Genomic DNA, 23,314 nt, shown 5'->3' on the forward strand with positions numbered 1-23,314 from the left:
ACATTAGATTATAAGTAATTAATCCTTCATCCTAATTCAAGACTGATAGTTACAGATGCTAACAGATAAGTAATCAAAACACTAAATGACATGAAATTTAATATTCGATCAATTTGAAAAAGGAGGACATTTTTAGCCCAAAGGAGGACGGGAGGACAAATGATCAAAAAGGAGGACATGTCCTCCCAAAGGATACCATCTGGTAAGCCTACCCGCAACTGGCAAAGGGCAACAGCATTTCTACACTGTTGCTTGATAAAGACTTATCTGACTTCATAGATCCACTCTTTTGTTAATAACTTCACCAAAACTCCTCACGACGCTTTACCATACAACACTGCAAAGTGTTTTCGATAATAATGCAATGAGAGTAACGATGGGGGAGGGACGTTTCGCATAAAGACGTTTCGCATAAGGACGTTTTGCATAAAACAGTTTTATATAACAACAGGTAGCCTTTAGATTCTATACCATTACCCGGAATACCATTACCCGGAATGCAATTTACCGGAATACCACTTACCGGAATGTACCATTACCCGGAAAAACCGTTTACCGGAATGTACCATTTACCGGAATGCACCATTACCCGGAAAGCCAAATCTTCCACTTTCGACGACCATTTTCAGTACATTTGTATATTATTTTTATTCTCTTTCAATGATGCTCAGCACAAATTATGTCACGCTAACCATGGACATTCTTGACTCCCTCGGTTTCTATAAACACTTTTTCAAAAGACAAATTCAAACAGCTATGGACCAAATATGTTTTTCTTCTTGCCGGCGTTACGAGAGTCAATAGGAACAAAGCTATTCTAGTAGAATTTCTACAGTTAATAGCTGACCACTTTTGCATTCTTACATAGTTTGACAAGTATATAAGTTCTCTAGCTCTGAAACGTCGTCAAATTTGCCAACTAGAAATAATTTTGAATCGGCGGTATTCAATTCTACCATCCTTAGCTTGATCATTATGAATAGCTGCACTTTGCCGCAATGAATATTACGATACCAAAATTAAATTGCACATGCATTTATTTGCGATTTTATTAGAAAGGAATCGCCTGATAGGGTGTATAGCTACTTGAGCACTTCCACAGGTTTTTCTCGGCCGAATTATCTGAAATTTTGCAAAAAGAGGTACTGCAGTACGACGCACATTGTGGCCAAATATAAACTAAGTAGCTTTAAAAAAAACCCACTGCCGAAGTGAATCAAAAGTGCCAAAGCTTCCTATAGATCTATGAAAACTATGTCTTCAAATTTAGGCTGTAGAACTAAACATTACAGGCAAGGATAAAAAGAATGAAGAGAATTATTTTTGTTTTGTATATTTGATGTCAAATATTGACGAGGTCAATATAAATCGAAAACAATCGCCTAACGATTAAGGTGGAGATGCATCGAAGACAAACCTCAAATTTCGAAGAGCACATATCTAGAGAACTAAACACCCGTTCAAGCTGAAAACTTAATCGATTGGTTACATCCAGCGTGTGATCAATCGATTAAGTTTTCAGCTCGAACCGCTGCCTGGTTTCCTAGATTTGTGCTCTTGAAAATTTAAGGTTTGGCTTCGATGTATAGTCACCTTAAGGTTGGGTGCATTATTGTAAATAGAAAATCTCAGCATTTGAAAATAACAATTTAGAATCCATTTTAAATATTGTATCACAAAAAAACTCTAATCTTGCGAGGGAAGGGACATACAACAGTGCTATTCTCATTTTAGCTTTAAGGCTCCCCCAAATCAACACGATTTTTTAAGCGACATCGACAAAAAAACGACGCGATTTTGTTGTTGAGTCGCTGCAAGCACTCTTATATGGAACCATCTAGATCGACACGACGAAAATCGCTGCGAAATTGCGTCGTTGTGGCTTAGACACGCTCATCAAACTGTGCATGCAGCGCATGTGCATGTGACCGTAAAAAAATCGCCTTGATTTAAGGGAAATCTAAAACATCAAAACGAAACTAAGAGTGCCTTGGTGATTGAGAGTAGAGACACTATTCGCCATTGTAACGTCCATCTTTGGATTCCGAAATATTGAACCTAATTAGATCTACTTTTCATTTGAATTTGCTTGATTTTGCTATGTACTACGAATGTCATAACTCTGAATGTCTGTACCCCAAATCCAATGCCAGGATAATATACTAGAAAGAACAGTAAGCAATCATATTGTCATAAATTTGGTCATTTCCGACTAAACACATTTTACCAAAAATGCCGAGATCGGTGGAACTCGAAAGAACCGCCAACCAAATAAAGAAGGGTGAATATCAGATGGCCTGAAAAGGGTCATTCTAGACCAAAGGAATATACGGAGGATTTGCATTCGGTTATTGACGTTTACAGAAACGAAATTCGGTGGATTGACACTCGGCGAAAAGGAGCACAACTAATCGTGTTCAAAATTCTAATCATTGCTTATTAATTAACGATTGGACGCATGTAGAACCGACGGTCGAATGTCAAAAGTAAAGTTACATAATTGTAACCAAATTTAGCCAGTTCAGCCAAGACAAGCTGCAAAGATAAGTTGAAAGAACAGCTTATTTTTAAAAGAAGGGTGAATCATCTATGAAATGCAAATATATGAAGATGGTGCATATTGACATGATCAAGTACGAAGATATCTTAGACTCCTCTTCGATGCTTAGGAATTTTGAAGGAAGAACATCCCCTGGTCATTATGGTTACAAAATACTGACCCGAATGACCGCAAAACGGTTAAAAGGACGTTATGGAAAAGGCGAGAAATAGAAAAATAATTTTCCGGTAAATGGTCCTTCCGGGTAATGGTTTTCCGGTAAATGGTTCATTCCGGTAAATGGTCTTCCGATAAATTGCATTCCGGGTAATGGCTTTCCGGGTAATGTCGGAGAACCAGCCTTTAAGCGAAACGTCCAAAAAATACCGTGTTGCAAAAAAGCATCAATAGGTCGTATGAATAAACTGAGCAAAAGCTTTTACTTTACTCAAATCCATCTGTCAAATAATTTTCTTGAGCATTTACTCAAGTTGGTATGATAAAACTGAGCATTTGAGCATTTACTTTTCGAACATCCAAATTCGTATGAATAAAGCGATAAAAGCTGAGTAAATGCTCAGAAAATCCTGAGTCACCTACTGACCATGCTCAGATGGAAGAAAGCGCGAAAGTTATGTTTAAAATTGTAAAACATAATGATGTACTCGGACGCTTTCATTATTTTACCGATATCTCAAATAGTAGCTGACATGAAACCCTCTCAAAAATCCCTTTTTAAATCGATTTTCGCTCTTTTTTGTAGGTATGGTCATTCTGGACACAAGGGCACCTGGAACCTATGTCGGAAGGAACTAGTGCTTATCATATTCAGAAGTTCATAAGCATGTATGGTGCGACGGTTCAAATTTCACGATTTTTCATTTAGATTTAAAGAGCATCAAGAGTACCAATAATTAGATTAGCATTTTTTGGCTGAATTTGGCCGGAACATTCCGAAACCAGTTTCGATAAGGTGTTATGAGGATATTTTCAGACCATCATATAGATCCATCATGCGATAGTTCAAAAGGCATGATTTTTCACCCACACCTAAATAGACACCAGGGTTGTTAACGTTAATTAACGATTAACGCCGTTAACGTTAGTTTTTCTCGAGATCAACGTTAACGGCGTTTCGTTGATTTTTATGTTTGTTAACGTTAGCGTCAACGGGTTGCGTTGAATTAACGTCAACGAACATCGTTAATCTTATCGTTGATTACTGGGTGACCTGTGTAGATGCAATGAAAATTTTCGATACGGTGATAAACAAGTTGTCTCCATGCAAATACCGTAACCAAGGAAATTGAAAATAAAACTTTGTTTACGGGTATAAAAGGATGCAAGCAGCAAGGGTCAAGATCAATTTTGTACTAGTGGAAGAGAAATCCGGACGCGTTGCAAAATCTATCAATGACGATGAAAGGGGGAAAAATGAAGATCTACCAATTCATGTCGCCAAGTGGTCCTTTCGCTGAGGAAATTTTCAAATACTTGACACTGGTTTCCGGGAAGTAAAAGCGTTTTCAAATCATAAATTTTATGGTTGAATGACTGCATGGATAAGGACAAATGAAAATTCTTGCCGCTCACATCCCAGACCTAAGCAATTGAAAATTGTGTTGCATAGGCTTGAACATACACATGTGGAAAATCATCTGGTGGTCACGAAGCTATTTCCTGCAAAATTAGTTCATCTAGTCAGTGGCAAAAGTAAGTAATCAAATACTATTTTTCCATACAAAATGCCTATGTTTTGGGACCTGTATCTCAACTTCTGGTAGTTCGAATTGACTATAATTTGACTGCCGAACTACAAATGACCTGAAGTTTTATCTATAGCGAATTCCTTATATTGCATTGTAGTGATTAACCAAAGAGTTCCAGAGGGTTGGTCAAAGACAAAAGCAACTGAGAGATTCTTTTACCTAATTCAAAAACGATATGTTCTGGGTGGTTGATCTCCAAAGTTCACCGAAGTTGTTCACATTCAGAAGTTACGTAAATTTGCAAAACATACCACTTGGGCACTTCCATAAACCACTTTGGCATGGGTTTTTTTTCTCGACTGAACCGTCTGAAACTTTGCAATAGGAAGCACTTCTATACGACTCATATTGTGGCCAAATATGAGCTCAGTAGCTTCCTAAAATCTACTGCTGAAGAGAATCTAAAGTGCCAAGAATAGGATCCGGCTCCTTACCGTTTGTAATCGAATTAAAAAATCTCAGCTCCTAACTTTTGTCTTTGAACAATCCTCTGAAACTCTTCAAAAATGACTGCAATGTGATAAATTCACTAAAAATAAAACCGGTTATTTATAGTTTGTCATTCTTATTTCATGGCAATTCGAACTAAACTGAGATACAGTGCCTCAAAGTTGCTAATTTTGTACGGAAAAACAGGATACAAGCTTTTGTCTTTGACTGAATTTAAAAAAAAGTTCACTCATTATGAAAAAGAAAATGCAATAAACTACATGTTAGTCTGAGCACAACAGATAAAAAAATCGAAAATTTATTGTTAACTTATTTGCTGTTTTATTTCTTGCCTCTCGCTACATTACATATCCTTCTTGAAACAAACTCTGGGATTTGCTGAAAATTTGGAGTACAAAGTTCACAATTAACGCAAAAAATTAACGTTGACCGTTAACGTTAAATCAACGCCAAGCGTTAACGTTAACGTTGATTAACGGCTCCGAAAAATCAACGCAAAATTCGTTGATCGTTACAATTAACGTCAACGAATCAACGAAACGGCGTTAATCGTTGATCAACGTTAACAACCCTGATAGACACCATACGAAATACTAAACAAAAATATCCTTCCTCTTATTTCTGGCGGGGACGTACCCAACCGGAACAGAGCCTGCATTTCAGCTGTACTTATGAGCATTTTTTACAGTTATTTACTGAGAGTTTTCTTTGCCAATTGATTATTTTTGCATGTGAATATCATGGCAGATACGAAGATACTCTACGCTTTGAAAAAAAAAAAAACAACAACCTGAAAATACCTTCGACCGATGGGATTTGAACCTATGAACGACCCTCAGCTTGGTTTTGTGGAATAGTTACGCCTTCATTGCTACGGATTTTTGGGCCTCCCATACAAAAAATATCCAAATACTCGGAACCACTTCCGTTGCGGCCAAATTAATGAAATTTGAAAATTTAATGAATTATAATAAGTCATAAATTATGATTTGTTACCTGAAAAGAGGTTTTATCGCTAACAAATTTAAATTTTCGACCACAATCTCAGTTTTGAGATCACTTCAAATACGGGTCGAAGAAATTCGTCAGGAATTCCTTCAATACAAAATGCAGAGATTCTTACAAGAATTCCTCCCGAAATAAAATTTATAGTTTTCCAGAGACTCTTTCAGAATTTCCCCAGGAATTACGTCTAGAATTCCTCCAGGGATTTTCTCAGAAATTCATCGAAAATAATCTCTTCAGTAATCAATACAGCAATTTCTCAGGGGATTCAACTAGATATTTCACCAGAGATTCCTTTAACCGTAAATAGATTTTTGACTAGTTCCGATAAGGCATACCTTCAGCAATTCCTGCAGGAATACTGCAAGAATTTCTTTCAGGGATACCTCGAGGATTATTCTAGGAATTTCTCCACATCCTGGAAATTTTGTTCCAAAAATTCATTTTTCTTATAATCCAATTAATGCTCACAGTCAAACAGACGTCACACTCTCACTGCTGTCCATCGACCAACTTTTTAACGTTCGATTCGAATATATGGAAGGTGGTCAATCGACCACCCGCAGCGCTCGCGTCGTTTTTGTTCGTGTTTGACGTTTACACACTACCGCCACCTGTTGGTCCATTGGCCACCTACAGAGTTTTTAGCATTGGGCGTACATGTTTTCGCGACTATGATTTTGATCGCGATTTGTTCTTAGTGTTACGTCTGATTCTCTATGTAATGCTGTTTCAGCATATTCACTGCTATCTGATTTCTCATATTTTTAGGATACCCTGCTCGAAGGTGTAACTTCAACTCGTAAAATGTCTGAAAAAAATAATAGGTTCCTAAAATGTTTAATGAAATTTTGTTTTTATTTAATAACACGAAAGAGCATGTTACTGCAATTACTTCAGCAATTTTTCCTACTCAAATAACCGCTATATCACATTTGAACTTTAATTTAAAAATTGGGTCCATAAATGAACCTTGATACTTGAGATCATGTTTGACGTTCGCATGTGGAATTCCTGGACGAAATCCCTGGACAAATTTCTAGTGTGAATCCCCAAAGAAATTCCTGGAGAAAATTCTCCCTTAATATCCCCGAAGAAATTTCTGGAGAAAATGCCTGGAGGAGTTTTATAATTAAATCCCCGGAGGAATTCCGGGTGGAGATCTCTAGAGAAATTTCTGGACAAAATCCTCAGAGAAATTCCTGGACGAAATCTCCGGATAAATTATCTGAAAAAAGTCCTTTATGGATTGTTGAAGAAAACTCTGGACGAAATCACTGGAAGAATTTGTGGGTGAATTCCCCTGAAGAATTCCAGGAGAAAATCCCCGGTGTAGTTCTTGGAGGATATGCCGGGGAAATCCTTGATATTCTCGGAGGAATTCCTGGAGGAAATTCTTGAAGGAGTTCCTGGAGGAAATTTCCTAAGGAATTTACTCCAGAAATTCCTAGAGGAAATCGCTGGAGACATTCCTGGAGCAAATTGTAAAGAAATTCCTGGAGGAAATCTTCGGATGAATTTTCTGAAAAAAAAATCCCCGCAGGAATTGCTTTTGATAATACTCTTCTGGAAAAATTCCGTAAAGAATTCTGGAGGGAAATCCTCGGAGGGGTTTTTGAGAAGAATCTCCGGAGGAATTTCTGTATAAAATCCCCAAAGGCATCCCTGGTGGAAATCACCAAAGAAATTCCTGAATAAAATCACCGGAAGAGTTCTTGGGGGATATCACAGGAAGAATCCTTGCGGTCACGAATTGCTTGAGGAAATCTGGTGCAAACTCCCAGAAAAATTCCTGGAGACAATCTCCGTATAAATTCTCTGAAAAATCATTGAAGGAATTTAGGAAGAAACTCCGAGGAGGAATTCCTAGAGAAAATTCCCAGCAGAAGATCCAGAGGAAAATACCTGGAAGAATACGTGGAGAAATTTCCCAGAGGAAATCCCCAGTGGAATTCTTGGACGAAATCCCTGGGTAAATTTCTAGTGCAAATCCCCAAAGAACTTCCTGGCGAAAATTCTCGGATAAATTTTCCCTAAATATTTCCGAAGGAATTTCTGGAGAAAATGCCAGAAGGAGTTTTATAATTAAATCCCCGGAGGCATTCCTGGTGGAGATCACCAGAGAAATTTCTAGGCAAAATCCTCAGAGAAATTCCTGGAGGAAATCTCCGGATAAATTCTATCAAAAAAAAAAAAAAAATCCGTAATGAATTTCTAAAGAAAATTCTGGACGACATCCCTGGAAGAACTTTTTGCTGAATTCCCCTGAAGAATTTCAGTAGAAAATCCTCGGAGTAGTTCTTGGAGGATATCCCGGGAGAATCCTTGAAATTCTCGGAGGAATTCCTGGAGGAAATTCTTGAAGGAGTTCCTGGAGAAAATCTCCTATGGAATTTCTGGAGGAAATTCCTAGAGGAAATCGCCGGAGACATTCCTGGAGCAAATTATAAAGAAATTCCTGGAGAAAAACTTCGGATGAATTTTCTGAAAAAGTCCCCGCAAGAATTGCTTTTGGGAATACTGTGTGCAATTTCTGGAGAAAATTCTCGAAAGAATTCTGGAGGGAAATCCTTCGAAGGATTCTTGGGAATAGTCTCCGGAAAAAAAATCTGTATAAAATCCCCAGAGGAATTCCTGGAAGAAATCGCCAAAGCAATTCCTGGACAAAATCCCCTAAGGAATTTGCGAAGAAAACCCCCGGAGGAGTTCTTGGGGGATATACCAGGAGGAATCCCTGGAGGAAATCTGGTGCAAAAGTCCTGGAGACAATCTCCGAATAAAATCCCTGAAAAAAAAAATTCCCGGAGGAAATCTCCTGTGGAATTTCAATAGAATGATAAGAAGAGAAATTTCTTGCGATATAAATGTTTACAAAATTTCTAACATTTCATCTGCACCTGAGGTATTCCTGAAGCAAATTTGTCAAAATCTTTGCATCTAAAATTTCCCCAAAAATAAAGAAATAATTTAGGATCTCAAAACCGATATTTCTGTTACATTTTTAAAAAGAAATTTCATTCAACATAATACTACCTATTGATGCTGCTTATGTATAAAATAATCCAATATTTTCATTTCATTTTTCAGATCGATACGAAAAAAAAATGGCTGAGGCAATCTAAATACATCCTTGAGTGCCTTCAGACTTGTGTTTTATTTGGAAGGGTCCACTGCGGTTTCTGAATTCATCAGCTGAAGCGTCCTAGTTATTATGCTCCATAATTTAATGATTTTCATGACTCTGTGCTAATATTCTCCGTTTGAATAATATTAATATATTTTTAAGAAACATGCTTTATCTTGTTATCAACAAATTCTACTCAATGGTTGATTAATTTGCTTTTATCTATTCCAAAATTCTAATACCTAACTCAACCTTCATGTGTAAAACTCGATTTTAAATCATAAAAATGATTTAAGATCGAAAAAGGATAAGAAGGAATTTAATCAACCATTGAGCAGAATTTGTTATCGCTTTTTCCTACTAAATCGCTTAGATTACATAGCTTCCATATTACATCGCATCGATTACATCTTATTGTGTACGTTGAAACTATTACATCGGGAAAATTACATCGGTCGCACTTATTACACCAACAGCTCACGAGTACGTCGGGCTGTGTAATATTACACAACCGAGGGAACGACTTGGTTGCAGCAGTTTCGATGTAATATTCAACAACTTTTTTTGCTGTGTTCGACCATTCCCCCCTCCGCAACGGTCTTTGTAAGAAAAAAATAAATTTTTGTTTTTGAGCCGCAACGTTTGAGCCTACTCCCCCTAGAGCGTTACGTTATTTATGGACGGCACCTTAGTCTGCACAAATTTAGTGGCGTTGTGTATTATTCAATATGACTCTCAGCTATAATATTTATAATTGCAATGCTGTCCTCAGTGTAGTCTGTATTTTTCTGCATTGGCCCTTTCAACGAGTAGAACATAATGAGTGACGTTTAAATTCAGGCATTGTCAACTAATATGAAAAGTTACCAATACATAACCTAGTTTTTGTACAGTTTTGGATTGCCGAAGAGAACAATTTAGCTGCCGACAATAGTAATTGCATGGCCGATAAAAGAACAAGTCAATCGTGACTTTGGTGAGGAAAAATAGATGATTTAGAGAACTAAATAGTGTTCTGTGCATAATAATTAATAAATAAAGAGTGCTCAAGTGTAGATCAGGTGTCTCCTGCTAATTGTTGTGCTTTATTGTTCTGTATGATTGCCTTCTTCAAAGTTCAGCTATATAGCTAAGTATGCTGTTTCGCTCAAGAAAAGTAAAGAAATTCCTTGACTGAAAGGGTCAAGAAATTTCCTACAGAGAGCCCCCTTTGAAGTGACATTTCTTCTCAACTGCGTACTGCGATCAGAAAAAAGTGATTTTCTTGACCATTTCTTGGGAGAAATTTTCCACGCATCGAGATAGGCGATTCCTTTTCTTGTCAGTAGCAAACCGGCCTTATACATTTAAGTAGGTGAAAAAACCGAGTTTAGTACTATAGCCTGATTTGCTGCTGAACAGCAATCGCTAAAGAAATTTCTCGCCGATTCCTTGCAGAAATTTTCTACAGTGACTCCCGTTTGAACTGACATCTCTTTTCAACTGCGTACTGCGATCAGAAAAAAGCACGTCCTTGATCGATTTCTTGCAGAAATTTCCCATGCATCAAGATAGGCCAAGAAATTACTTGTCAGCAGCGAATCAGGCTTATACCATTGAATTCCACTAGAGTTTGTATCCTTTGACAGACACGCGAATTCCGACCTCAACTGTAAGGCCGTCTTCAGTGCCGTGTACTAGACTCATACTTATAAGTCGAGTCTAGTACACGACACTGAATACGGACTTACAGTTGAGGTCGAAATATGCGTATCTGCCAAAGGATACAAACTCTAGTGGAATTAAATGGTATAGTACTAAATTTGTTTTTTTCATCTACTTATAGGTATTCTACTAAAAAGCTCGAAGATTTATTATTACATAAATTTATCCAATGCCATTAAATTGGTGCTGGTTATCTGATTGTTAACATATTTGTATACGTTTATTGTTCCCAATCCTTCATGTTGTTAGATGTTGTTTATGTGTGAATTTCCACCTTTTGATGAAGAAATCCTAAAAAAGACAAACCAAATATGAAAATTTTATTTTATCAAATATTCTACTCAAACTTAGTTAATGATTCGTCATAAATCAAGCATCAAACATTTTTCCCAAACATCCATGTTTTTTATATGAGAGTTTCTTTCCGTTCGAAGTTTAAGTCCACCATAGATGAAGAAATTCTGAAAAAGATAGACAAATTATAGAAGTCAGTGAATCAATTGTCACCGAACACGCAGCAACAAAGACATTGTCACCTCCTATTTTTGTTGCAACAATTTTATTCCACAACATAACTTTATCATCACTTGAACAGAATATGACAAAGATCGATCACCACGTGCGCAGGGATTTGCTGGGCTTCGCATTGCAATTTTCGAGAACTTTCTCCGTGTTGGTAAACATTGACACATTATCAAACAGCATCCATAAAACAAATTTGGTTTTGAGTTCAAATTAACTGATAAATCGCGTGTTGAAAAGATTGCAACAATGTTGCGCTCTGTGATTGTCATGACAATTTTGCTTTCAATTGTGTCCTTATCCGCAACGGTTGTGACAAACGATTGTGAGTGAGCTTGCTTTGTTGTTTGTTTTTCGTCTATTTTGATGACAATTTGATTCACTGATAGAAGTCATAATTATTTCCACTGAAGTTAATTTAAAGTTTCGTTTAAAATCAATCCAAACAATCACTTCAAAACCGCAAGCGTTCGCTCGATGCGCTCTTGTTAAACTTGTTATCTCTAATAAATTTACTACCAATCACGTAAGGTTGGCAGTACCGATTTGCCTCAGTTTGACGTTTCTCCTCTTCGGCCTTCCTTCTCGTTCTTTCTCCCGGCAGAACCGCTAAGAGATGGCACGAAAACAAACCCAGCCAGAGCATGCCAGCAGAACATCGAATCGGAGGGAACTCATCGCACACGCCTTCGCCTCGCCGGGGCATGACACTTCATTGTAAACATTTGCCGTCCATGGATGGATCAGGGATGAGACGGAATGCTGGCAGGCGTGTGGGTGTGTGGTGGTTACAGGGTTGCGCTTCCCACACGCATGTTTGACAAGTAGGGTTGCTTTCAGCCATAGAGCTACTCTTCGCTTCGATGGTGCGGTGGAATATCGAATCAGTCTTGTTCGGTACGTCTTTTCTGTCGCATCTTGTGGCCAAGTAGTGTTCGCGCGGAGATCTTCGTGGCCCAGACGGTGTTTTTTCCTCCTTCTTCTGGTGTGGTGTTGTTTTTTATACCTGGGAAGGGAAGTGGATCGGAAGTGTGCAAATCGGTATTTTTGTAGGATTAATTGTGATGGATTGTCATGTTTTCAGGGGGCTTGATTAAATTCGAAGCCAGGGAAATGTGAACGGTGGATCAGAAGTGCGTCTCGTCGAGTCTGTGACGTGTAAGGATCGTTCCGGAAGGTGTAGTGCGTGAAAAGGGAAGAAGCTGGGGATGTTTGAAGAGCTGGGCTAGGCCCAGAAAGCATCTCACGGTTTAAATTGTGTTTAAGTCATAGGGATGTGATCCGGGGAAGGTGAATTTCAGTTCGACTAGCAGTGAGGCCGCCTAAAATCTGTAAAAGAAGTGGCAAATCCCCAGTGCTTGTCCGGGATATGAATGTAAATAAATGTAAATGTCAAAATATGACATGATGCGTTCCGCAGTGATTCTTCGGGGCAGAGCGGACGTGTTTTTTGAAGCATTGTCTGTCGAGGAGCTGTGATGGCTTACGACTGTGAGCAGCGGAAATCAGATGGATGTTATTCTAACAGATTTGATCGCTGAGCTGAGATGTTTACCTGCTGTAGCGGAATCTGGGCTGGCGGAATGTAAACAAAGCCGAAAATAAGATTTACCTCCCATAGAGGCGACAGCCGCTGCAGTTAGTAGTTGCTTGAATAGGCAGAGAAAGAGGAAAGGATTAAAAATCGATACTGATGTGTTGTATACTAAACAATAATACCACGGTCAGTGCGCGGCGTTTTTTCGAGGGATGAGCTGAATTATTCATGTGTAAAGTAGAATTGTTTGAAGTTGGTGCAGCTTTTGTAGGCAGAGCGGTATAGCCGGGAAACATGTTATCTAGTGTCAATACGCATAATAAAAAGCGGATAATCTTTATGTGATATCTGTACTCGTAGTTGGCAGTGCAGTTGGTTAATTTTAAAATAGGAATTAATGTTAATATTTAAATAATCAAGAAGAATCAGTGAAACAAGTAAAATAGGAGCGATAACACCCAAAAACGTGTCTCGCGTTCGTTGGCCTGCAACTACGCATTGGAATCTCCGGATAATGCCCGAAATGGTATCTGACCCAGTGCAACGATACTTGAAATTAAATATTTCAATGTACAACAATTAATCTCCGGAGCTGCAGCTGTGCCCGTAAATATTTGAGTACCTTCACTCTCCCGCCAAGCCTTTCATCCAAAATGCAAGCGAAAAAGCGCTACATTCTGGTGATAATCTGCTGCGCTTTCCTCGCGTATTGCTATTTTGGAGGCTACCGACTCAAATGGCTCCAGAAATTGTTCGCCATAAGCGTTCGTAAGAACCCATCCAAGCTCCCACCATATCAACAGTTGTACTACCAATTTCCCGACTATCCAGAACAACCCGTCCAGAGTTCTCATTCCATCCCAGATGACGATCTTTACGCTCATCCTTCCTTTGAATCGAAATACATCGGGGATTCACTCCCGTCCCCGATCCGAACCTGTCGGATGGAAACATGCTTCGACTTCACCAAATGCACCGACCAGAACTTCTTGGTCTACGTCTATCCACCAGAGCCACTCAATTCTCTGGGAGCACCTCCTCCAATCAGTCCCAACTATCAGAAAATCATCTCTGCCATCCAAGAGAGCCGGTACTACACTGCCGATCCGGATAAGGCATGCCTATTTGTCCTGGGCATCGATACGTTGGATAGGGACTCACTGAGTGAAGACTACGTACGGAATGTGCCATCACGGTTGCAACGATTGCCCTACTGGAACAATGGGCGTAACCATATCATATTCAATCTCTACTCGGGAACGTGGCCGGACTACAACGAGAACGGGCTCGGGTTCGATCCGGGACAGGCAATCCTGGCCAAGGCCAGTATGAGTGTACAGTCGCTGCGGCCTAACTTCGACGTGAGCATACCGCTGTTCCACAAGCAGTTCCCGTTGCGCGGTGGAAACACCGGATTCGTAGCTAGCAACAACTTTCCGGCCAACAAGAAGTATTTGCTGGCGTTCAAGGGAAAAAGGTAGGTGATCAGTTGCTTCCCCTGCAAAACACATTGGTACCAAGTACTAAAATGTTTGTTCATCTAAAAATATGTGTCATAAAGCTGCCTGAGACAATTGATGCCGTAGAGTTCTTAACCTAAAGAGAAGCAACGACTTGTCGTAGACAAGATGATTTCATCTAATTCAAGAACATCATTGATCAGGCATGGCCGAATTCGTTTTCAATTGATTTTAAAGCACGATCAAAGCAAGCGAAGAAAAACATCGCATCTGTATCGGTCCATGATTGACAATGCTTAAGCATGCTTCGTAAGTTGTAACAAGCTTCACGGTGAACTATATACGGTATTCGTTATTATTTTTAGGGCTGTTTTGGATATATCTATAAAAAAGTTGACATATTGTTTAAAATAACTATACCGTATAGTTCGTAACAACTTTATTCTCAAACATTATTATTATTGAATTTACAAACCTTAAACGTCAAAATTCAACTTCTCGGAGAAAATGGAATACCCATATTTAAGTATTTTTCTCTTCCTATTTCACCAACTCCCTGAAGAAGGAACTAGTTCTTGAAGCCAGCCACCGTTTGCGTGGCGCTGGTGCTGAGTAAACAAATTGAGGCTTTTAGCATAGTAAATCACGCACGTAAGCGACATATCGCATGAGCAAAAAGTAATGTACAATCCAAATCATCCATTTTGTCCTATAATTTCAATTCTGATATCATTGGAAAAAATCGTGGCGTTCTACGATGATTTTTACGAAATGACCATTTTTACGGGTGTTCCGGATATTCCGGATGCCGTTATAGTGGCCAGTAATGTCTATAAGCGATTACTGTCATCTATTACGTTCTTTGACAATTGATTGCGATGAGTTTTCAAAAAACCGCAGCTGTCTAGGACGACTTTCACGATTTGACCATTGTCACGTTTATTCCCGATTTTTCGGAGAACCAGGTTGTTTACCATCGGAACCAAGTTATTCCCGAAATGTGTGTAACCATCCCCTCACTAAACGGCACCACTCTGATAAGATTTGGTTTACTGGGCGACGAATCTATTCAAAAACCAGGGCTATTTGGTTAGCTCAGCGTGGAAAACGGGGGAAAACACAGACTTATTTGCATCTTCAAAAAACGGTAAGGGTAAGGAGTAGCGGCACCAATGCTGAAAGTAAGTACAACTAATTCCCTTCACTAAAAGCCAAAACTCTTGAAAATCGGTCACAGCATTGCTGAGAACGAGCATATAAAAAAATTGGGTTCGTCCCGGCACTTTGCGGGTTAAGCAATTTTCAAACATTCGTAGCAGAGTCTCTATACACAGAGAGTTGCGCGAATAGCAGGGATGCCAAGTCAATTTTTCAAAAATCTGGAAGATTTTGAAAATTTGTCTGGAAAAGTCTGGATCTCTTATGTCTTCTATGGAGAACCTTACAAATTATTTACAAAACCTTACAAATTAATTATAAATTTTATCTGGATCTTCCAGATTTTTGTAAAATGAGGCCTCAAAAATCTGGAATATTCCAGACAAATCTGGAAGGTTGGCAACGCTGGCGAATAGTGAAACCAAATCTACCTAACGAACTGTCAAACCATCCACCTATCAAGCAGACTAGCAAAACAGACAGGGGCTATTTTCGAAGACGAAGAGGAACAATAATTCAAAGAAGTCTCTTCGCGCAACTCTCTGTATATAGACTCTGATTCGTAGATGGTAAAGCCCTGGGGGGTGCGGACTGGAAATCAACAAGCAGCCAGGCTGCTGTCAAACTAAAAATTTCTTAAAATTGATCACAGTATGCTATGACTATGCGGCCATGGTCCTTATTATTCGTCCATTGTTTAGAACATTAGGAAATACGTTTCTTGATAATATATACTCAGAAACTTTATGATTCAGGTTAATAATTGGATTTATTGTCTGCGTTAAATTGGTGAAGTTTTGTGTAAAATTGTTCAAATTGTGTTCAAATTGAAATACCAAACTGTAGGGAAATGAGAAGGAATGAATAAATGTACACCTACTTAAGAAATATGCAGATGTTGTTGAAGGTAATGCCATAGGATACGTTTTATTAACGTTCTGGCTAGTAAATGGTTGAAATTTACGTTCTGGCTACAGATTGTATCAAACTCACCTAATTCATTTTTCGATACTCCATTGCAATTTGCCGCTCCTCTTTCAGTACAGTTCACCAAAACGCTCAAATTGCTTCTCGCCGTTGAAATCGGTCATCGCTCGACCGAATGCCAGATCCACACTTTAAATGTCTTTTTGATCCATAATTTACAATTTTGTACACTTTAATTGAATGAATGCCTTACAAAGGTATCAAACACTGGCTGTCGACTACAAAGTGTCCTAGAAACCCGCGGAGTAACAAGATAGTTTACTCAAAAATCGCAACAATATTTATTGCCATCTTTTGATTGTACTCAGGCGTCTAAATTTGGATGAACGATTCACTCTTGCGACACTTTTTTTTCTATTAAATCAACACTTTATTTCCACAAATTGATACTTTTCATCGAAATTTTCGCCGGCCCAAGTCTAATAAATGAGGAACCGAGATAAAACTTGGCAGCACATACAAAACAAATCCAACCGCGCGCAGTCTGCTGCGAACAGCGATTAAAGAGAGATTTTCTTAATTTTCTCTGAATTCAACCCCTGACCATGATTCGTGTTTTGATTCACCATCAGGAAGAAGTTGGCCGATATTGGGCGCTTCCATTGATTTCAAGTTTGTGCAAACATAATTATCAAAGTTTCCAGAGCTAAAACATAGGAACTACCAACAAGATTCCCTTGACAAAGGATCCGTTAATCAGGGCATTGAGTTTTTTTTTTATCTTCATTATCGGGATTTTTAGCCCTAGGCTAGCTCATCTTGGGACCAATGACTGACTTCCCTTCCGAAGAAAGTTGTCACTTTAACTTTAATGTTATAAGTGACTTGTTCGGGGATTGGATACAATCCCAGGTCCTCGGTACACATTGGTCCAGTTTTGAAAAATAATGGCAAAAATTGCGCATTTTCAATATTTTACTATTTTCAGCCATTAAAAATGTATTGGGCCATGATTTAGAGTGGAAGACTCTATTTTGGGCATGGTCACAATTTTTTGGTTGTCATAGGGCAAAATTCTAACAAAAATGCTGTTTTTCATACGTTTTTTGGCTCTCAACATTTTCGAACAACTATCGTTTAGGCAAATTTAGGCAAGAAGAATCTTCTCCAATGATTCCTTAGTCTTAAACGCACGTTTGAGCAAGATATCTCCGCGGGAGTTGTATGGTATAAAGTAGCTCTTCTTAAAATATTTGAAGTACCTACGACAATAAGTAATAATTTTATAAGCTTAACGACACTTGAATATAAATTTGCATCCAAAGCTGTTGAATCCATATGAGAATAAGTTTCGACCAGAAAAAAATATGCTGAAACCAAAATTTGCACGGGTTTTGGTGAAAATTGATTAGTTGAGTTTTGAAGCAAAATTTAGGTTTTTGGACATGTGCAGCTATGTAATGTCTGATTATGTAGAAAAACTTGATTATTTTTACTTCTTGTACGTATTCTCAACTATCTGATATAGTAGATGAATGTTTGACTTTGTTCTTCAACTAAGAACTAAGTTTGGAAATGGGAATGATTTTTGTTTTTGCTCCATCGGTGCGGTTCCCGTCTCTCCGTTTGCGCGCGATTCTGGGCAGTGCATTGGAAAAGCAGCACAAACAAGCGTGTCCGGTTCGCGTTGTGCGAGTGCGCAAAGATATTCGTGTTCAGTCGATGATGGATTACAAACTGGTGAGCTCGTTTCATGCTTATGATTACTCATTTATACCGATGCAACGTTACTTTTGTTTTCTTCAAACGAACTATGGGCAATTCGTCACTACAAGTGGCGGCATGAACCCTTATTCTATTTTAAATAACTCTAATATACATATGTATTTCGTTTTTCGTCATTACCAAAAATAACATTTGATTAGTTCGATATTATGCATGTCGAGGTAATACAGGTTTACGTTTTCTTAAAGATACCCTATACGGTTTTTTTTTTGATAAAACTTTCATGGCTATTTCACTAATATAAGTCAGAATGCATTAAATTAAAAAGATTTATTAGGGTTTTTGACCTATGTTTCAAAATTGTATGATTATCGTTTCCGTATTTTTCAAACAATCTGTGGATGGTTCGTCACATCAAGTGTCGGCATAAACCCTTGTTCTTATTAAATATAATTTTATTACGCATAGCTTTCTTTTCTTTTCATTACTTAAAATAACCTTTTATTAGTTCGACATTTTGAATGTCGACGAATTTTCCTAATCTTCTATATATTAAAATATATTTTGTCTCGCGGTACAAAATGCCAAAAAAGTTTTAGGTAAAAGTAGTATTATTCCTCCTTATCCATGGATCGCATCACCGACCAAAAGGGACTCCCAGATCTTTTTCCTTTCTCACTAATAAACATCCTTCTTTTTGATTGTGGAGATGCAGAGGTATTCTCGGTTTCTAGAAGCAACAATCATTACACCCTAACATTCCTTCCCAATCCCAACTGACTGTAAGGACTTGGCCGGCGCCGTGATTGATCAATAATATGAGATCTGCTAAAATTGCACTTCGAGAATAAGTGAAAAGTCCCAACCCTGATCCATTTGGATCGAAGTGCAATTTTTACCAGTTCCGATTAGAAATCCTTTATAAGAGAGATTCGCGGAAGCTGACATTTCTGTCAAAGTGTGAGCCAATCGAGCAGCGAGACCTGTCAAAGTGTGAGCCAAACGAACATGCGTTATGTTTGTTTTGAACTTTTCTTGAAGAGTAATGTAATCCGCTTGAAATTATTTCAGTAAAAGTAAATTTGCATGAAGCAAAAAAATGAAATGTTTTACTTTTTGAATTTTTGTCAATGCGATTTTTAGTTTTTGATTTTTTTCGGCTGTTTATTAGTTTTGATATGTAGCTCAAAGATCTATAATGAAACAAAATACACTTCTTAGCAATGAGGAAGTCATGTCCGTGTTACAATATTATTCTCGACGCCGAGCAACATCAGCACTGCTGATCTGTTGCCAAATCATTCCATTTTACTTCCGCTTATCTCTCTATAAAGGATCACTAGTTCCGATCAATCACACAGTAGCAACCATTGACATGTAAAGTCAGTCTATGCTATGCTATGGTAGAATTAAGAACTGCACCAACGATTTTCAACCGACTACAAAAATCTGTCAAGTTAACTATGATCTGGTAAAAATCACTGAGCAGTGCAGTAAATGTGACTATATACATACCCGCATAATTATGAACCATACATCTACTGTTTCCCATTCAATCCACAACAATTAACAACAGTATTCGCATAATTCGGTGTAAAATTAAAAATAACAATAAACCAACAGTACCATAAACGGGTTTTACAGTTCGGGGAATGGTAATTGCACAAATTACAATGTGGGGAATAGGCGGTTAAGTTATGTAACCATTTAAAAAGGTCGATTTTGTCGAACAAATTTTTTTCATTACAATCTGCCAAACGGTTCACATACCTTCCATTTTTTGATCAATCTACTGTAATCCAAACAGGTAGAGAATGGTTGAACTTTATAATTTAAATCAAAACAAATACTGTATATGTAATTATCGTTTAATTGTGAGATATAGTATTTAACCCAAGAATTATCCCTGTTGTGATTAATCAATGAAAGATGAATGGATTTAATCTTTTATGCATTTTTATTCATATAAGAGCAATTACACTGTAAAACAGATTGCGCTTCTTATTTCACAACTTTTTTTTTTTTGCTCTTCTCGCCGTTCCAAACTCTGGGGGTTTTTGCTCACACAATCCTGGGCCTTGGAGGCACGATTTCTCAGCTAGAAGATTACGGGAAGATCGGTAACGGTAATAATTTGTTGGTTTCATTTCTAGGTCACTGCAACAACACATCCTGGAAACAACAATTTGGTGCCCGTTAGAACTTGGATCTAAGTTACACAGAATAAATTCTTCTTACCTGAGAAATCTGGATATGAAACAGGTCACTTGGGATCTTGCTCACAAGCCTAAAACAGAGGGAAGAAGCTTGAATCCTTCTCAAATAAAGATCCGCCACTTGAAAATTTATTTCCGCACGAGTTTTTTTTTCACTCCTAAACCAAACAAAACAAATGGCGAAACGATGAAAATATTGTAGGTACTTCGCTCACAAACACTAAAACGAGTCACTGTTTGCCAAACTGTTAAAAATAGGTTGTATATGGTAAAATGTAAATGTGTTAGTGTTTTGCGAGGCCAGGCCACTGAGCTAGCCGCAAAACAAGAATTCAATGCTTACTAGTGCCACCTGGTGAGAAAAATATCGAATCTCTTGGCTCGAATAATGATAGCCCTTGTGCTACTGAACAACTTGTTCAAAACGCCATCTTTCTAAGTGGTCAGGCTACTGAGCTATCCGCAGAACAAAAATGTAATGCTCACTAGCGCCACCTAGTAAGAAAATATCGAATCTCTTGGCTCGAATAATGATAGCCCTTGTACTACTGAATATCTTCGTTGAAGACGCCATCTTTCCAAGTGGTCAGGCCACTGAGCTATCCGCAAAATAAAAATTCAATGCTCACTAGCGCCACCTGGTAAGAAAATCTTGAAGCTCTTGGCTCGAATAATGATAGCCCATGTGCTACTGAACAATTTTGTTGAAGATTAATCAATAATTGATAATCCATTTGACAAAACTTCAACATTGATGATATTGCTGTTACTTTCACGCGATACGCGACTGCTTCTTATCAAATCGTCATTCATAAAATGAGCGATCATCATATCCGAAACGACTCGTAAATTGGACTATTCAATGTTACATAAACAAGACAGGCATTTCATATGAAAATATTATGTTATCAGTCCCTTGTACCGCGACTAATCTACTAATAACAGCGCGCTGCGTATTCAAAGATTATCTGATAGATGCGTAATGTTTCAAACATGATTCTATATTGCTACGAGTTGAGCCGCGTCGCGATTTAGTTGTGCGCTATCTGGTTTGGTGACGATCTGACGATAGCATTCTGCATTCTACATGATGCGGCCCTGCCTATTTCAGGCGTGTGTGGCAGCGTTACTTCTCAAATGACGTTTCTCTATCCGCACGGCAGCTGGTTGGAAAAATATGCCGCTGCTAAGTGGGGTCACGCCAAATTTTTCAAAAATTTGGTGCAAAAATGCTCAAATTAGGGCCCCCGACTATGCTTATGACCTGCAGGGGAATATGAGGGTGCAGGATATACAAATTAATTGTTTTGAATGTAAGGCGAACTGTGATTCTCTATGCGGGTAGTAGAATCCACTACAAAGCGTCGTATTTCAATCCGTGATAGCCACCGTACAACACAGTGCGGTCAAAAGTATAATGCCAAACTTGTCAAATCTAGAATGTTTCTAGTCATAAATAATACAACTCTGGTTAAATAAACAGAGTATATTTGCTTGTGTAGTGAAGTTGACTATGTTTTGGTAGAGTTAACAGATTAATGTAGTCGGTTGAAAATCGTTGGTGCAGTTCTTAATTTTATCATGAATTTAGTAGTTTGCACAATAAAATTCATTTCAGTGCACGGAAAAAATTTCTGTGGTTAAAATTACTATTGTAGCTGACTATGCCCATTCTTGGAACTACCATGGAATTCCGGACCAATTTACTATGTTTACGGTACATCCCACCACATTACTGGTACATTTCACAGAAATAATTTACAACAATCTGATTTCGACTACAGACATGGTAAAATTAAGCGCATTTCTGGTCTGCTGAAAATTGCCGGCGCGAGCGCTTAAGTTAACCCCCAAAATGGTAGTTTTTACCGCACAATTTTTTGCGTGTGAAGATAAAAATACACATTGAAAAAAGATTTTTGTTTTTTCATGGAAAATTGAAAATAAATAACTTAATTTTTAAATTACACAAAAACTAATAATATTTTCAAATTTTCACAATAGAATTTTGATAGTTAACAGATGTTTGGGATAAAGCTTCATGATGGAGAAATTTTTAATAAAACAGTTTTTCTAAAAACAAGTTTTGGTCGATTTTCATTTATTTCTGTTTTTTTTTTTCCAAAATAAATGCGTTCTGATGGTACAATAAGAATTTTGAAATGATTCTAAAACATAATGATCATATGGATAACTTCTCTAGAAGTAGCCATTTTCTAATTATATCAAGTCTATTGCAAAAAAGTGAAATAAAATAATAAAATAGCCAATTTTCATTATAATAAATCTTCGAGCTGTTTAGTAGAATACCTATAAGTAGATGAAAAAACCGAATTTAGTACTATACTATTTAATTCCATTGTCATAAGTTATTCGCGTTTCTTCATCAATAAAAATAGCCTATTTTATTATTTAATTTATATTTCTTTGCATTAAACTTTAGATAATTTGGAAATAGCTACTTCTAGAGAAGTGATCAAGAATTCATTTTGGTTCAGAATAATGTCAAGATTGTGTATATAATATATACTTATTGTATCATCAAAACGTATATATTTTAACAAAAAATCAAAATTTCGAATATCGGCTAAAAGTTGTTCTTAGAAAAAAAATTCTTTATCATGAAACTTTGTCTCAAACATCTGTTAACTATCAAGATTCTATGGTAAAAAATTGAAAATATAATAAAAATGTGGTTTTTATGTAATGTAAAATTTTAGTTTTATTTTTGATTCTTTGTGAAAATAAATAAGATATTTTTTCAGTGTATATATATTTTATAGTCCAAACGGTTCATTACAACCTCTTCATAGAAAATTTTTCTCTTAAATCAACAGTTTCGGAGTTAGAATTTTTCAAATAAGTTGCATGCAAAATTGTATAGGTAATTTTCAAAAGTTATTCTTGAGTCAAAATGATCAAATTTTCTAAGGAAAACACTTATTCTACCATACCGAAAACATGCACAAAATTTTATCCAAATCGAAGATTATCGAGCACGATTTTTATTTTTTTTTTCAACTCATTCTGGATGGAATTCGTCTACAGAAACATATTCGCTCAGTTAAATTCTTTTATGTATTGTGTAATTCTTTCACGACTGGACTGCGAAGTGCGGCCTCATAACTGCGAAAGTGTGAATAAAAGTGCGGGATTGCATAGAATCCTGTTGGTGTAT

General features: G+C 37.5%; 1 protein-coding gene and 1 long non-coding RNA gene across 8 annotated transcripts in view; one reads left to right on the plus strand and one right to left on the minus strand.

Annotated features, from left to right (window-relative positions):
- Positions 1–10,721: 10,721 nt before the first annotated feature.
- LOC110678071 lies at positions 10,722–11,189 on the minus strand. Its single transcript, XR_002501433.1, has 2 exons — positions 11,128–11,189; positions 10,722–11,052 (listed from the first exon to the last, which is right to left on the minus strand). It is a non-coding gene; the product is annotated as an uncharacterized LOC110678071 (long non-coding RNA).
- Positions 11,190–11,905: 716 nt separating this feature from the next.
- The window catches only part of LOC5578353 (exostosin-1), a 538,741-nt gene continuing 527,332 nt past the window's right edge, over positions 11,906–23,314 (plus strand). The window contains exons 1-3 of one of the 7 annotated variants that reach the window (XM_021850607.1): positions 11,906–12,098; positions 12,198–12,271; positions 12,380–14,127. In XM_021850607.1, coding sequence (XP_021706299.1) covers positions 13,304–14,127 — 824 coding nt within the window. In that variant the 5' untranslated portion in view covers positions 11,906–12,098; positions 12,198–12,271; positions 12,380–13,303. The other 6 variants (XM_021850609.1, XM_021850605.1, XM_021850604.1 and 3 more) reach the window with 6 other exon arrangements.

This window comes from Aedes aegypti, chromosome 3 (genome assembly GCF_002204515.2).
Source record: "Aedes aegypti strain LVP_AGWG chromosome 3, AaegL5.0 Primary Assembly, whole genome shotgun sequence".
NCBI lineage: Eukaryota > Metazoa > Arthropoda > Insecta > Diptera > Culicidae > Aedes > Aedes aegypti.